Source organism: Trichosurus vulpecula, chromosome 3 (genome assembly GCF_011100635.1).
Source record: "Trichosurus vulpecula isolate mTriVul1 chromosome 3, mTriVul1.pri, whole genome shotgun sequence".
NCBI classification, from domain to species: Eukaryota; Metazoa; Chordata; class Mammalia; order Diprotodontia; family Phalangeridae; genus Trichosurus; species Trichosurus vulpecula.
Genome location: NC_050575.1, coordinates 201,679,275 through 201,695,180, shown reverse-complemented (window position 1 = coordinate 201,695,180; position 15,906 = coordinate 201,679,275). Strand labels below are relative to the sequence as shown.

The window sequence follows — 15,906 nt, the reverse complement described above, 5'->3', positions numbered from 1 at the left end:
GAAACATGCTACCTCTGAAGGCAACCCATCTGACTTCTGGAGATTGCTAATTGTTAGAAAATTTTTTTATCACATTAAATCTAAATTGGCTTTTGTAACTTCCATCCATTGTTCCTACCTAGTTTTTCCTTGAGGTGTCAGGAAGTTCATTCCCTCTTCCAAGTGACAGCCCCTCAAGCCCTTGAAAAAAGTAGCTGTGATGGATGCCCAGTATCCTCCAGGTGCCCCCACCTCTCTCCTGGTCACTCATGTATCTCGTAGGTATAAGTGGTCGGATACCTGCCTACTGAGGGTAGTAGTCCATTCCACTTTTAGGTTACTCTAAAGGTTAGGGAACTTTTCCTTGGACATCCCTGCCTCCTACTAAATACTGTTTACGTATGACATGGACTTGAAGCCCTTTACCAGCTTGTTTCCCCTTTCTTTGGATACACTCCAGCTTTTCAGTGACCTTTCTGATAAGTGATGCTCGGAACTGAACATATCTTAGCTGTGATTGCACCAGGGTAGTTTACAGTGGGACTGCAGACTCCCTAGTCCTTCATGTTAATGAAATCTAGGACACTGATGACTTAGGATTGCAATACACTAAAACTCTCAGACCTTTTCAGATTAGCTGTGAACTACCCTGTAGACATTTGAGTGCTATTTCTCCCTACTACCCACCTCCCAAGTTTGTGAAATTAATTTCTGAACCCAAGCCCAAGATAGCAGTAAACATCTTATCAGAGTTGGCCTAATGTCCTAGCCTATCAAAGGCTTCAGTTCTGATTTGGTCTTTCCTTTGAGCTTCTGATCTGTGAGTATTCAGGAATACCGGGCTACAGATTGGTAATTATTTGCTAGCCCAGACTCAGACTCACCACACTACTTCCCAGCCATCTTCATTCATTCCATGACACCAGCTCTACCTTTGAAAACAGTAATAAATACCACTCATCTTTGCTTCTTACTTTCTTCAAAGCGTCACCTGAAGTGCCACCTCCTATGGGAAACTTTTCCTGACCTCCCCTGGTTGGAAGTGTGCTCGCTCTCCTCAATTGCGTTTAATTTCTCTGTTGAATGTCATATCCCCTGAGTAGAATGTAGACCCCGAGGGCAGGGACTAGATACTTCATTTTGTTTCTATATTGCCAGAATGCCTCGCACGTTGTAGGTGCCTAATGAATACTTGCTGGATTGAATCCAAAAATTTAATAAGCATTCGTTTCATGCTGGTCACTGATAAAAATGTTAAACTACACAGATCTCTTGGGACCCTCCAAACTGACCATCAACCATTGGTGTGACTCCTTTTGGGATGGGTTCCTTAGCGACTTTAGTTAGCTGTACGTCACCCAAGTGCCTCTTATTTGTGTGTGAACCCTTCAGTGGAAAGTTGAAACCCAATACCCTACAGCACCATGATGCCCCCTACTGAAAACTACTTAAAATAGATGGGATTGAGAGGACTTAAAGCAGTGAATCCCATACCTGGTAGGGATCAGTGTTGAGATCAAAATATTCCAGGAAGCCTGTAGCAAATTCACAGAACAGGAAGTTGTGTGTCTCGTTGATTGTCCTCATGCACCAGTATGTGTTGTTGTTGGCACTGGTGCAGGCACAGAAAGGCCCCACTGCAACAATAGCAACAAGATGAGTAGTGTGGTGAGAAGCAGCATGAGCCGTTCTGCCAGGGGGGCAGTGCACTTGTTCCTCTAGGGATCGGACCCAGGAATGACAGCTTTGTGAGCCTAATCCTTAGCCCCGGGTACAGAAGAGCAAGTTTTCTTTAGATTTTGTCCTTGGGGATGCTACCATCCTAGAGTCACTAAGGGATGGAACCTTCACTGGATAACTGCCATGGAAACGAACTGAAATGCTCTCTCCCCCTCTCTGCTGCCACTCTGTCCTTTAGCTAGCCCAGGATTTGTGTAGTGAAAGGGAATAATCTGAAGATTTGGACTGTGGTCCCAGCACTAACTCTTGGTTGACTGTTATATCCCCCTCGGTACCAGTTTCCTTCAGATGTTAAGTAGGGTTAATAATCACATTCTCATTCCCCCCAGTTGGAAGTTGTGGCTGGGAGAAACTGTGCCTGGCCCAAGGTGATGCAGTAAATGACTGTGGGGCCCTGGAAACCGGGTCTTTGAACTCTAAGCCCAGGGCGCTTTCTGGTACTTCACACGGTTGTCAGGAATGAGTTTCAATCATGCATATGAAAATATGGAGCAAGCTTTAAGAAATATTAGGGAAAAAGTTATTAGACCCAGGACTCAAGAGGTCATGCTGGGAGTTAGCACCCTCTGGCCTCACTTACGCGTCCACAGCGGAGCTGTCTGCCAGTGCTGGTTGTCGTGGGTGAAGCAGGTGAGGCCAGGCATGCTGCAGGTGTCATTGTTCTTCAGCCTCTTCAGCAGCTTTCGGAGTTTCTTCTTCCTTTTCTGTTCTCTCAGCAGCCACACCTTGTCTTTCTCCTGCATGGCCTTCCTGGGTTCAGGAGCCCCATTGGGAGGGGGGTAGGGAGAGGGAAAGGAAATGAGAGAGAAACCCAAGATACTGCCTACCATTCAGCATAATCCAGTCTCTCCATAAAAGGCCTCTTTGATTTTGAGGTGGCACTGGTGGCCACCCAGAGCAAACTTGGATCCTGACTATGGCTGTCTTGTGTCTCAGGACACTTGCTACCATAGAATCCCAGAGCTAGAAGGAATCATTTGGTTCACTCCACACCTGAATTAGATTCCTTTTTACAGGAGTGGTGAGGAGGGACAGACATGACTATCACTGAGGCTACGTGTTAACTTAGAACATATTTCTACTGTATTTTTACTTGTTTCATTAAATATTTCCCAATTACATTTTAATCTGATTTCCAGCTGCACTCAGGAGTGTTGAGGCTCTCGTGCCTTGACACCTCTGTCTTACATCTGACAAGGGGTCATTCCGAGACCTCTCTGTACTGGGGAACCAGCTAATTCTGTGAGGTAGGGATTAGACAAGTTAGATGCTTTGTTCATGGTTACCACAGCTAGTAGGGGTCAGCCCAGGTGGCCTATTCCACTTCTGGATTAGCTCCAATTGAGATCAGAGGTGAAAGGTATTGTGGGAATTATCTGGCCTTCTTCTGAAAGAAGAAGAAACTGGGTCCTAGACTCGTTTAAAGTGACAAAAGAACTAGGAATAGAATTACACAGTTCCTACTACTACCAACTACATTTGGCATTTGAAAGAACCCCAGTGGAGCGCTCCCTTTCCCCACTCAATCTTGTCCTCAAATTTATGTCAGCACATGCCTTTTTCTTCCTTTTCCATGAGCGCTAACATTTTGGAAAGTTGCAACCATTTTTCAGTCAACTAAAAGGCAACCAACCATAGACCCCTTTTATGGGGCTGTGAGGGAAATCCTGAACTTGAGTTGAGAGGGACATTAATTAGAGAGCATCTAGTCTCTCCTTGAATCCCAGTAATGGGGTTTTCTTTTGAGATGAACCCCTATAGAATTGTAAGGTAGGAAATATCATGGGATGCTATCTAGAAAGGAACGAGGTCATAACCACCTCTCTCTCTTAAGAAATAAAGTGGGGCTAGAATGGATGCCTTCTACTGAATCCTTCCCACCCCCTTGCCAAGGAAACCAGTTTGGAATTCTCCCTATCATCTCTCAGAGGCAGTAGGTCTGGGTCCTGAAGCGTCTCCCAGAGCCAGCTACCACTTACTTGAAAGGATGCAGCATGGAGCTTTTGTGCTTGACTCTGCCCTTGTGTTTAGCCTGGTAGCTGGAAGACAGAATTTGTACTTAGAAGCTGCTACACTTAACGCAATACCATATCCCACTGTCCATACCCCATGTTTTTTCCTAGGCTGGGTCCGCCTTTGGCCCCAACAGCCCACGTATACCTATGTATCAGGTATATACCGGAATGGCATCTCAAAGTCTAATCCAGCCCAGCAACAAGTCATTAGCAAGCCTTTTACTGAAGCCCTTTAGTGAAAGGTAATGCATGAACTCTAGAACATTCTGGGGTATTGCTAATTGTTTAGAAGTTTTTCTTTATCCCAAGGCAAGCCTAAACTTGTCTTTTTGTAACGGCTACTCATTACTCCGATTTCTGTTCTCTGGTGCCCAGAAAAACATGTCTTATTCCACATGATCCCCCTTCAAAAAGCCTGAAGGCAGCTGTCAAATGCTCTTTGAGGCTTCCTTCTGCAGCCTAAACTCACCCCTGTTCAGCAGATTGATCCTTCACTATCCTATTTACCTTCTGGATACTTTATAATTTATCAATGTCCTTCCCGAAATGTAGCCCCTAGGAATACATGTTCTAGATGCTGTCTGGCTGGGGCAGAGTACTGGGGGGGAGGGGGAGTATCACCTCCTTCTGTTTGAACATTCCGCTTCTTTAATTTTCATTTGGCTGACACATTAAATACTGACATATACTAAGCTTGTAGTCCACTAAAAAAGAAACCGACATCTTTGTTCGACAAGTTGGAGAGCCATGCTTCACTTCCCCCACCCCATCCCCCATCTTGGACCCAAGATTATTAAATTATTATGCTTCATCTAACTAGAGTGAGCCCAATAATCTAGCCTAACAATATCTTTTTGAGTCCTGATTTGTGTTAGCTATCCTCCCCCAGCTTTGTGTCATTTGTAAGTTTGATAAGCAAGCCATCTCTGCCTTTATCCAAGTCACCCAGTAAGCACTAAGAGGGCACCAGGCCAAGCACAGATCCCTGGGGACCTTCCACTGGAGACCTCCTTTAAGGATATGACATAATACGGACCTATTAATGACTGCCTTTTGGATCCAGCCATTCACCAGCACAGTAATATAGGATGGATGGTTACACACACACACACACACACACACACACACACACACCAGTAAATTTAGTAAATGATAATTCTCCCTACAATCCCAGGAGGTTTTTTATTTTTGAAACCCAACTGGTGATATTAGCCCCAGAACTCAAGCAGTGAGTTTTCCTAAATCTGATTTGAAAAAAAAAAACAAAAAACCAACAAACCATTCCTGTCCGGCTTTCGCAGAAATAACAGTAAATTTCAGTTCTGGTTATCTGGAGTCCGGGTTCTATGCATGGGGGAACTTCTAGCTCTTCGAAAGGAAACAGCAAGCCTAAGGGCAAAGTACACTAACCCAGTAATCAGGAGACTGGGACTTTAGTCTGGGCTCTCTTACCAGCTGATAGGAGTCATTTCCCCGGCCCACTAAGGTCTTCTAAGCCTTCTAAGCTAAGATTCCTGCCAGGTTCCCAATATTGTACTCTTTCCTACGATAGAATCAAGGTAATAGTGACCTCTAGTGGTGCTGATCATATATTGCAAAATCACAACCAGCTTCTACAGAGAAGCTCAGATAGGATCATAAAAACAGCTGAAAGGTCAGTTAGGCCTTAATATCCAATAACTCATGAACTGATATCATGTTTTATGACTTGCAAAGTACGTTCCTCGAAACCACTCAGGGAGGCAGGCATTTCTTGGGGCTTGATGTGATCTGGTTTGGCTGCCTACAGGGTACAGATTAGTTTGGGGCTAAATCAGGAACAAGACCCCAAATTTGAGTGCTGCCTTCTTGGGGGGTAGGGATGGGTGATGATAGCTGTAGCTTATGCCCAGGCGTTGTGGCAGTCAAGGCAGGGAACCTGTGGTACTGGGTCAGACAGCATGAATTTAGCCCCAAGATAGATGGCTATCCTACGTAGGCAAAGGTGTGCAGAGAGGACTTTTCCTCCGCCTCCTTCCCAAGCTCAGATCACTTTGCATAGTGACTCAAATCTGCGGCTCTGGAGGCCAGTTTCTCAAATTCACATTCACCTAAGCTAGAAGTTTGGTCACATGCCAGTTGGCTATGGCCTTCTAGATCAAGCTGTCTCCAAAGGTTGTCTTCCTTAAGCTATCTGCTTCCTAGCAGGTGGAACCTGGGGTGCTATTTGGGGGTGGTGTTAAGGTTGCTCAAAAGACATCACACAAATCTGGTAGGAAAGGGGCCCACATGTTGAGGACTGTTAATTGCCTGGGAACCCTTTATCCTGCCCCATCACGTGAGTGCAGGGGCCAGCCCCTAACTAAAAGAGAGAAGGGTTCTCAGCTTGGCCATTCAAAAAAAACTGGCTCCCCTTATTTCCAGACAAGGCTGCATCCAGCAATATTTACAACTTTAAAGTGTGTTGTGTGCCCTTCCCTTGACCTCCCCCCTGAAGTATCCAATAGCTTCAAAGCCCAGGATGCCTCAAGACTGGCCAGCTGACTCCTACCTCATCTTATTGCAGTCACATTCCTCAGGTCTCTTCTTCTTCAGATGACCTCGGACTTCTCGAAGATTCTTAATCTTGTTTTGGAGTGTTTCAATCTGAGGAAAGGAGAGACCACTGGAGACCACAGACCCATAAACCTCTGAGGCTGATGCTCCTACATGGAGCTCCTTAGCCCTGGGCCTCAGCAGTCTCTCCACTGTAGCACACAAAAATGGACATTATTTAAAGACATCTTCAAAGTTAGGTTTCTGCTCAGGGTTAGACAAAAAGGGGCAGTCCTTGGTCACAACTGTGAAATGCACTGGGCATCTCCGAGGTCACTTCATCCTTCTTCCTAACTTTAAGAAGGACAAGCCCCATTCACCAGAGGTAAGGACTTAAGAATTCTTAGAGATGGTGAGCTGTCCCACCTTCCAGGCATGCTTGAAGAATGTCAAAGCTGGAAGGAATTATGGAGATTGAATCCACTCCCTTCATATTATAGAGGAAGAAATTGAAGCCCAGAGAGAATGAAGTGACCTGCTCAAGATCATAGACCTAGTAAGTGTTGGGGCTGAGATCTGAACTCAAACCTTATGACTCCAAGTCTAATGTTCTAGCTGCTGAAATGATTTTTTTTCTTTTTTTTTCTTCTTAGTTTACAACACTCGGTTCTACATAATTTTGAGTTCCAGATTTTCTTCCCTCCCTCCCCAAGACGGCATGGAATCGCATATATCTTCTACATATAACTTTGCATTGAACTTATCTACACACTAGTCCAATTGTGAAGAAGAATTATGACCAATGGAATAAATCATGAGAAAGAAGAAACAGAACCAAAAAAAAAAAGCCCAAAAACAAAAGAGAGGAAAAAAAGGCGAGGATGAAGTGTGCCTCAATCTGCATTCAGACGCCATCATTCTTTGTCTGGATGTCGATAGCTCTCTCCATCATGAGTCCTTTGGAGTTGTCCCTGCACCCTGTGTTGCTGAGAAGAGCAAAGTCTATCAGGGTTAGTCCTCACAGAATCCAAATGTCTGTGGCTGTGCACAATGTTCTCCTGGCTCTGCTCTGCTCACTCAGCACCACATTGGGTGTAGGGTCTTTCCAGGTTGTCATGAAGTCCGCATCATCCCCATGAAATGATTTTTCTTTAAGTGCAAACCGATTTTACTTTCCTATTCAATAAAGTCCAGTGGTTCCCTATTGCTTCTAGGATTAAAAAAAAAAGACGCTACTCTGGCTTTAAAATCCCTTCCCCAGCTTTACCCCATGGTATATTTCTAGTATCATTATGTGGTACTGGAAAATCAGTTATTGCTAAGGAGACCCCTAAGAAAACCCCAGTTTGCACAATAAAGAATGGACTCAGACCTTTTGGCATTTAGCCCATGTCCCTGGGGCTCTGTGACTCCACCAAGGAATGTCAGTAAGATTATCCCACTCAACGATAACCTGTCAGAATCTTTTGATCCTGATGGACCTTTGTTCCTGTTTTCCCCACCCTGTGACCTGGCCTGAAAGTTCCAAGAGATAATTAACCTCTGTACCCTGTATTTTCTATTTAAGCTACTCCTCCACCCCAACTCGGGGCCATTTTGATTTGGGTGAAACCCCGAATGGTCGCCGGCTAATAAATTCTCCATTTAAAACTTATACTCTGTGGCGTGTCTCACTCGCTTTTGGTACAACAGTTATGCCTTACTCCACTTCCCACACTGTTCTGATAGCCAGCTACTTGGTCTCTTCCACTCCAATCCATCCTCCCCACTCAGTTGTCACATTGAATTTCCTAATGTGCGAGTCTGACCATGCCACATCCCTATTCAATAAACATCAGGCCCTCTATTGCTTCCAGTATAAAGTATAAAAATCCAGTTTGGCTCTCTCTAATCTGGCCCCATCCAACCTTTCTTACACCGTCACTTTTCTGCCTTCTTGTGCTATGCAATCTGGTGACACTGGCCTCCTTGCCATTCTCAGACTCCATCTCCCTACTCTGGGCCTTTTCATTGGCTGTCACTCATGCCTGGAAGGCTCCACCCTTCTTAGATCTACCTTCTGGTCCCCTTGGCTTCCCTTAAATCTCAGCTAAAGTTCTACCTTCCTCAAGAAGGCTTTCCTGATCCTCCTTAATGCTAATACCTTCCCTCTGAGACTACTTTGTATGCTTTTTTGCTTTGTACTGGGCTGTTTGCATGGTGTCTATGGAGCCTTGGAGTGTTTTTTTTGTTTGATTTTTCGTTTTTTTTCCCCTTCCTTTGCATCCCCAGTATTCAGCTCAGTGCTTGGCACATAAAAGATGCTTAATAAACGCTAACTGACGGAGTCTATAGTTCTGCCCAATGAGGCTTTTTCCTTTGTTCTTCACACAGTACTCCACCTGCAGCCCTCTAGTTTGCCCAAAGTGCACTTCCTCCTCACTTGTGCTTCCAGGAAGTCCTTTCTTTCTTCCAGACTCAGCTCTCCAGCACCACCTTCTACCTGAAACCTTTTCTGATCTCTCCAGCTGCTATTGCCCTTCCTCCTTAACTTTGTTCATATATTTCTTTTGCATTTATTCCATATATATTCTGTGTATGTACTTGTCTTTCTCTTTCTTGAGATCAGTCTCACTTTTTGTCTCTGTAGCCTGAGTTCCTGGCACATGATTGGTGCCTAATAAATATTTATTGATTAAATAGCTGATTATTACTATACTATGTGGCCTTCCCCACTTTATTTCTCTCAATCCGTTCAGTGGATAGAGCACCTAGGCTGGAGTGAGAAAGGACGAGTTCAAGTATGACCTCAAATCCCCTTTGTTCTGTCAAGTTTGGATTCAGTCAAAGAGCCACACTTGAGGACTTAGAGGGCCACATGTGGCCTCAAGGCCGCAGGTTCCCCACTCCTGCCTCAGACATTTATTAGCTATCTGACCCCGGGCAAGTCACTGGGCCTGCCTCAGTTTGCTCAAATGTAAAATGGAGGTAATAGCACTGGCCTCTCAGGGTAATACGGTAATGTGTGTAGCACAATGCCAGGTGCATAATAAATGCTTGTCCTCCCCCCCTCCCCCATCCTATTCTTTAAAAACCTCCATTTCTCCCTCCTACCGCCTTCTCCAACTAGTGACTCTGGGGAACAGTGTGGCCATTTCCTCCTTTTAGGTCTGACGATCGATCCTCCACCGGTGACCCTTCCGTCATCCCATTCTCTGTGGTCCTCCGACAGCCCTGCTTTGGAGTCAGAAGGAGCCTCGATGCCTGAGCAGAGGGGCCACTCACCTCATGGTCAATGTGGAGCTTGTGGTCTTTCCAGGCCTGCAGTGACTTGTACAGGTCTAGGTCACATTGGACGGTGTCATTTTCCAGGATGTAGCACCTGTCCACGTTGGGTGGAGGAAAGAGACTCTATCACTGAATGGACCTGGGGACTTGCACCCTCACTTATCTGTATGCACAGCGTCAGTCCCTCCCCACCCTTGGACCTTCCACGTAGCCCTGATTTCCAGGGGCGCTCAGCTTCCTTCCCATCTCTCCCCATTCCAGACAAGCTGCAGTGCCAGCACCGGGCGGGGCTGTCTTAGAACCAGTCTCACCTGTGGGTTACTTTGATGAGGTTGGGGGCCATGTACTCCTGAAGGTCCCCAGTGCCGCTGAACTCGCTGCCACCATCTTGGTCCTCCTGGTCCTCAGGGGCCCCTCCAGTCCCCAGCCTGTGCCGCTTGGTGATGTTCCGAGGCTGGAGTCCCATGCTGTAAAGCTCCCCATCCAACTCGATAGACACGGAACGGATGGAGCGGTTCCGGATATAGCTGGCCTTGTATTCTGCGAAGTGAATGTGTCTCTGCAGTCCTTCTCAGGACCACCCTGTTCATCCTCTTCCCTCCCTCCTGGGCCAGAAGCCTCCGCCATCTTTTTAGCTCCTTCTTACACTTCCTCACTTTGCAGAGAAAGAGACTGAGGCCCAGAGGAGTGACTAAGTAACAGCAACTGGATTTAAAAGGAGGTCCAATCCAGCGCCCTTTGTTATGTCTATTGGGCCATTTCCCCCTCCCCATCCTCTAGCTTACTCTTCTTCCTTCCCAGTCGGCCTCACCCTAAGTCCAACATGATTAGGTAAGGTAGCATTCCTCCCAACCGCTAACAGACAGATTCTCTCTTTTTGTTCCCCTTAAAAAATAGGTTTTTCTTTAAAAATAGCAGCAACAGAACTAGAAATCAATCCCACAACCACAGAATTTTGGGAGGTCTTGAAAATAATTTAGTTCAGTGATCCCGCATTCCACGAGAAGCACCTGGGGCCCAGATAGTAGAAGTGCCTCACGTAGGGCCCCCCTTTTGTAGGGTCCTCCCAGCTACTAATTCCTTCCCCTTTCAGGTCACCTACCATCTGCTCCATGTTTATCTTGCAGGTACCCAATTCTTGACATGTTGTATTCTCCCATTAGAATATGTGTTCCTAGGGGCAGCTAGGCGGCACAGTGAGTAGAGCACCGGCCCTGGAGTCAGGAGGACCTGAGTTCAAATTCAGCCTCAGATACTTGACACTAGCTGTGTGACCTTGGGGAAGTCACTTAACCCCAATTGCTTTGCCTGCCTTCCTCAAAAAAAAAAAAAAAAAAGAATGTGTTCCTTAAGGACCAGGACTAAGTGCATCCCTGGCACATAGTAGGTGCTTAATAAATGCTTGTTGATTGACTGACTGTTCAAAGTCCCACAACAAACTAGTGCCTGAGCTGAGCACAGAATCCAGGCCTCCTGACTGCCAGTTCCATATAGTCTTTCTTGACAACCAGTGAGACAGAAGGTAGGCCATGCCATTCACCTTCTTATCCCTCATTCCCCCAAGTTTCTGAAGGTCAGTGACCATCTCTTTCTGTTTTCATGTAGCTGGCCTATAAGAGGTAAGGGGTGGGGAGGAGGCTTGAGAAATACTTCAGAAGAAAACCTAAGAAGATGATTAAAAAAAATCTGTGCCCTATACTCTTCCCATGTCCCCTTCTCCCAACTCCCCTGGCCCAGGGTGGGACCTACCCAGGGAGTTTTGTATTTTGTCTGTGGGGATTAATGAAACATGAGATAAATGAATAAAGAAATACTTATTAAGCATTTATTATGTACAACAGGTACAAATGAGAGACAGTCTCTTTCCTTAAGGATCATCTATTTTGAGAGAGGGATGGGAATGGTGGCCTGGGAAAGGTGTTTTGGTTCAGAAAGTCATGGGTATAGATGGTAAGTAGAGCCCTAGGGCAATCAATTCTTATGCCCTTTCCAGAGATAATGGTAGGGTTGATTTAATTACTATTTCCAGAGTTACCAAGAAATGAGAAGGTGGAGGTGGGGAGGAAGAATAAGGGATTGCATGAAGATGGCATGGCCAGCATGGTTGGTTGGCCAGAGCCAGATAGCTACAGTGAGTACAGCACAGCCCCAGGGAAGAAGCCAGTGGAGAAGGTGGAATACAAAGAATTCAGACCCAGAATCCTCCAGCTTCTGAGTGGCCTCCCTCCACTCACTCCACAGTTCTTTTGCATAGCTGTCTCCTGCCACCAAGTCCCTGAAGGAGCCCTCATTCACAGTGAAGCTGCTGTCAGAGGGGGTCTGGTGACGATGATTCATACACATAAAAAACTTAATGGCTTATTATGAACCCATAAACCCTGGCTCTGACAGGAACAAAGACCCGAGCTGTATGTTCCATTAACTCTCTGAGAGCCCCTATCACTCAGCCTCTGCCACTCTGGGTCCCTGATGAAGCAGCTTTGCTCCTTTGTTGGGTGACCGAGCCCAAACCTTCCCTCTGACTTCCAGCTGGCAGGTGGTATAAACTCTGGGTTTGACTGAAGTGGGCTTGGTATAATAAGTCTCTCCCTTGATAGAATGTAAGCTCCTTGAAGGAAAGATCTCCCCCACCTCCCCTTTTTTTTCTTTTTTTTGGCCTTTGTATCCCCATGGCACATAGTAGAGACACTTAATAAGTATGTGCTGGTTGACTGACCAGAAATAGAGGGATTGTTAGAGATTGTCCAGTCCAGCTCCTTTATATTAGAGATGAAGTAACTGGGGCCCAGTTGGGTTAAATGACTTGTCCAAGGTCACACAGTTTACTAGTATCTCTCTTATCCCAATGTTAATTAATATCACCTCAGGTGGCATTTTTAGTCCCAAGGTCACTCATATATATATATATATATATATGTATATATATATATATATATGTATGTGTATATATATATATATATGTATGTATATATATATATATACACACACACATACATATACAAGGTCACTCTCATATATATATATACACACACACACACATATAATTATCAGAATCCATCCACAAACATTTTACGTGCTCACCTTATGCCTAGAACTCAGGTCCTCCATTGACATGGGATGTATTCAAGTCTTTCCTTTCAGAGATGACTGCAATCTCACACCATCCTCTTCTCCACACACTGATCCTCACTAGAATATCTCCCATTCCTCAAACATTATACTCTATCTTTGCCCTGGCTGAATAATTACTTTCCTGGCTTACTTCTGAGATCTTTTTGTTTGGCTCCCTCCCTCATTCCTTCTTTCCTTCCTTCCTTCCTTCCTCCCTTGAGTGGTTTGACACTTCCTTCTCCAGCTCATTTTACAGATAAGGAAACTGAGGCAAACAGAGGTTAAGTGACTTGCCCAGGGTCACACAGCTAGTAAGTGTCTGAGGCCAGATTTGAATTCAGGTCCTCCTGACCCCAGGGCCAGTGCTTTATCCACTGCACCACCCAGCTTCCCCTAGATGGTTTCTTTCAAGATTTAGCTCCAATTCCACCTTTAGTCAGAAGGCCTTTGCTGGTTTTCCCAGTAGCTGCTAAGCTTTCTTTTCTGAGATAACCTTCCATATACATACATACATACGCACACTCACGCATATCTTGTAGGTATCTAATTTTTTACATACCATCTCTCCTCCTCCACCCACCTCCATCCCCCAAACATACATTCCCAAGAGGCCAAGGATTTTTTTGTCTTTCTCTGCATCCCTGGCTCTTGGCACAGTGCACACAGCACATTGTAAACGATTAATAAATGCTTGTAGGCTGATGGACTAACTACCCTGAACTGTTACTGGGACGGTGAGAATCATGTTCACAGGAGTGGAGATGGGTTTGCTTGGAGCCATCCATGCTCTCTCCCGGGTTTCCCTCCTCCCTGAGGGCCTGCACTAGTGAGCCTGATGCATGGCCTGGTAAAATAACCCTAACAACAACAGACTCCACGAAGGTTCACAGAATCTTTCTCAATCACGGACTGAATTTTTACAATGAAAACAGAGGGACTTGACTGAAGTTTCTTTGCACAGCTATGCAACAAAACTGGGATTTGATCTATGTGTCTTTTCTGTTCACTGGGTTTACTCAGGCCAGGTGAATATTTTTAACGGACAAGTCTGATCATATCAGTCCACTGCTTAAGAGACTTGCATTGCCAGTGTGGCAGAGTGAAAAGAGCATTGGATTTGGAGTCACAGGTCCTGGGTTTGAATCCTGGCTCTGCTACTGTGGGGCAGTGTGCAAGGGCTTCAAGGTTTCCCCTCTATAAACTGAGAGAGTCAATTAGAACACACTCTGCTCTAAATTTTATAAACCCAATGGAAAGGGGCCTTGCCTCATGATAGCTGTAACAAATCGGGGTTGGGGTGGGAGAAGAGTCTCAGGTGCTTCCCTCCTCCTTAAAATAAGAGATTTGGAGCTGGAGGGGACCTCGGAGGCCACAAAGTGCAACACCTCGTTTTACAGAAGAGGAGACTGAGGCACACAGTAATCTCTGTGACTTGCCCCAGGGTCACAGCTAGCAAATGTCTGAGGCAGGATTTGAACTCTGGGTCTTCCTGACTCCAAGCCCAGGACTCTATTTCACTGCACAACCTACTACATAAGCACTTAATAACTTTTCTGTTCACTGAATTAACTACATGATCACGAAGGTTCCTTCCAGTCCCAAATCCCACTGTCCTCACTGGCATTCCGAGCTTCTGGCTTCCAACCTACCTCACCAGCCACCGTTTCCCCTCGAATACTCTTATGTTTCAGCCAAACTGGATGTGCTGCCCCCCCCCCCATGAACGTGTCCACACTCGATTCTCAAAGCTTCAATTACCGGGGGCCTGCTGGGAGCCCTGCCGGAGCAGATCAACCCGAGGGTTACTAGGAGTTTTATTTTCTTTGCAGTTTTTTTTTTAAGGAGGAAAAAAAAAAGCTTAATTGAGTCCCAAGTTCTCGTATTATTTAAAGATTATCTGCCGTGCAGCACACTTAAAAGAGAGTGTATCGCTGTGTAATTCAATCTTGGAACCAATCATTTTATTCACCTAAAAAAATTAGCTTAGCAGTTAGTAATCAGCCTGCAAGGAAATATAATGGGGGTGGGGGGGATCAATTTGAAGCCTCCGTCTCCAAGCGTGTGCTGGGTCATTATGGAGAAAGACCAATCTGCTAAATAATTGAGAACTCGAGTTCGTGGGATGAGAGGCAAGAAACGTAGTTGAGAAGTGATGGCTGGTGGCTGCTGCCTGCCGCTTCTAATTGCACTCCATCCTTCAAACGGGCGCATTTATCTGACTTGGAGGGGAGCCGGGGGCAGGCTCGGGAAAGAGCCTGGGTTTGGGAGGGAAGCAGGCCAACTGCGCTAGAGGATTCGGCTTTCACCGTCCTGAGGTGGGCACGCAGGGGGCAGGGAAGAAGAGAACTGCTGTTGCTGTTAAGTCATTTTTCAGTCGTGTCCCACTCTGTGACCCCATTTGGGTTTTTCCTGGCAGAGATACTGGAGTGATTCGGCATGTTCTTCTCCAGCTCATTCTACAATGAGGCAAAGAGACAAGTGACTTGCCCAGGGTCACACAGCTACTAAGTGTCTGAGGCTGGATTTGAACTCATGAAGATGGGCCTTTCTGATTTCACACCCACTGCCCTATCCACTGGGCCACTCAGCTGCCCAGAGAATGATCCTTAGATATAAGACATATAAGGCCTAGCCCCACAAGGAGCCACCTGCTTGGGCTGATGAGATGTGTCCCAAACCCCTTGTTTTCTTTTTCTTTTTTTTGGAGGGGGGAAGGCAGGGCAATTGGGGTTGAATGACTTGCACAAGGTCACACAGCTAGTAAGTGTGTCAAGTGTCTGAGGCCAGATTTGAGCTCAGGTCCTTCTGACTCCAGGGTCAGCGCTCTAACCACCACCTAGCTGTCCCCAAACCCCTTATTCTACAGAGGAGACAACTAAACACCAGGGAGGTTAAGTGTGTTGCCTGAGGTTGTACGGCAGTAAGTAGGAGAGAATGCATTGGAACTCAGGTCTTCTGATTCCAAAACCAATGCTCACTGCTGACTTCCATCTCCATCTCTACGAATATCATCCTCCTCTCTCTGCGCTTCCCCTGCAGGTGTCTTCTTCTAAAATGCCAGGCACATGTATCACTAATGACCATTCATTCCGGCCCCGGGGCTCCAGGAGTCAAGGAACCTGTGTGATAGTCCCAGCTCAGCTAGGACAGAGGTTGGCATATAGATCTGGGCAAGTTGTTTAATCCCTCCTCTGTAAAGGAGGAGATTGGATCTAAGGCACTTTTCAAGCATGGCACTATATTCTCAAGTCCCTCCTGGCCCTGATGTTCTGTTCAGGCT

The 15,906-nt window shown here is 45.9% G+C and overlaps 1 protein-coding gene across 3 annotated transcripts in view; it reads right to left on the bottom strand.

The window, feature by feature from the left end:
• SULF2 (sulfatase 2) overlaps positions 1–15,906 on the bottom strand; it is a 143,516-nt gene that overhangs the window by 5,144 nt on the left and 122,466 nt on the right. For all 3 annotated transcript variants that reach the window (XM_036749364.1, XM_036749363.1, XM_036749365.1), the window contains exons 12-17: positions 9,827–10,055; positions 9,513–9,609; positions 6,265–6,359; positions 3,699–3,758; positions 2,300–2,469; positions 1,474–1,616 (exon numbers count right to left, since the gene is read on the bottom strand). In XM_036749364.1, the coding sequence (XP_036605259.1) occupies positions 1,474–1,616; positions 2,300–2,469; positions 3,699–3,758; positions 6,265–6,359; positions 9,513–9,609; positions 9,827–10,055 (794 nt within the window). The remainder of the gene's footprint in view (positions 1–1,473; positions 1,617–2,299; positions 2,470–3,698; positions 3,759–6,264; positions 6,360–9,512; positions 9,610–9,826; positions 10,056–15,906) is intronic.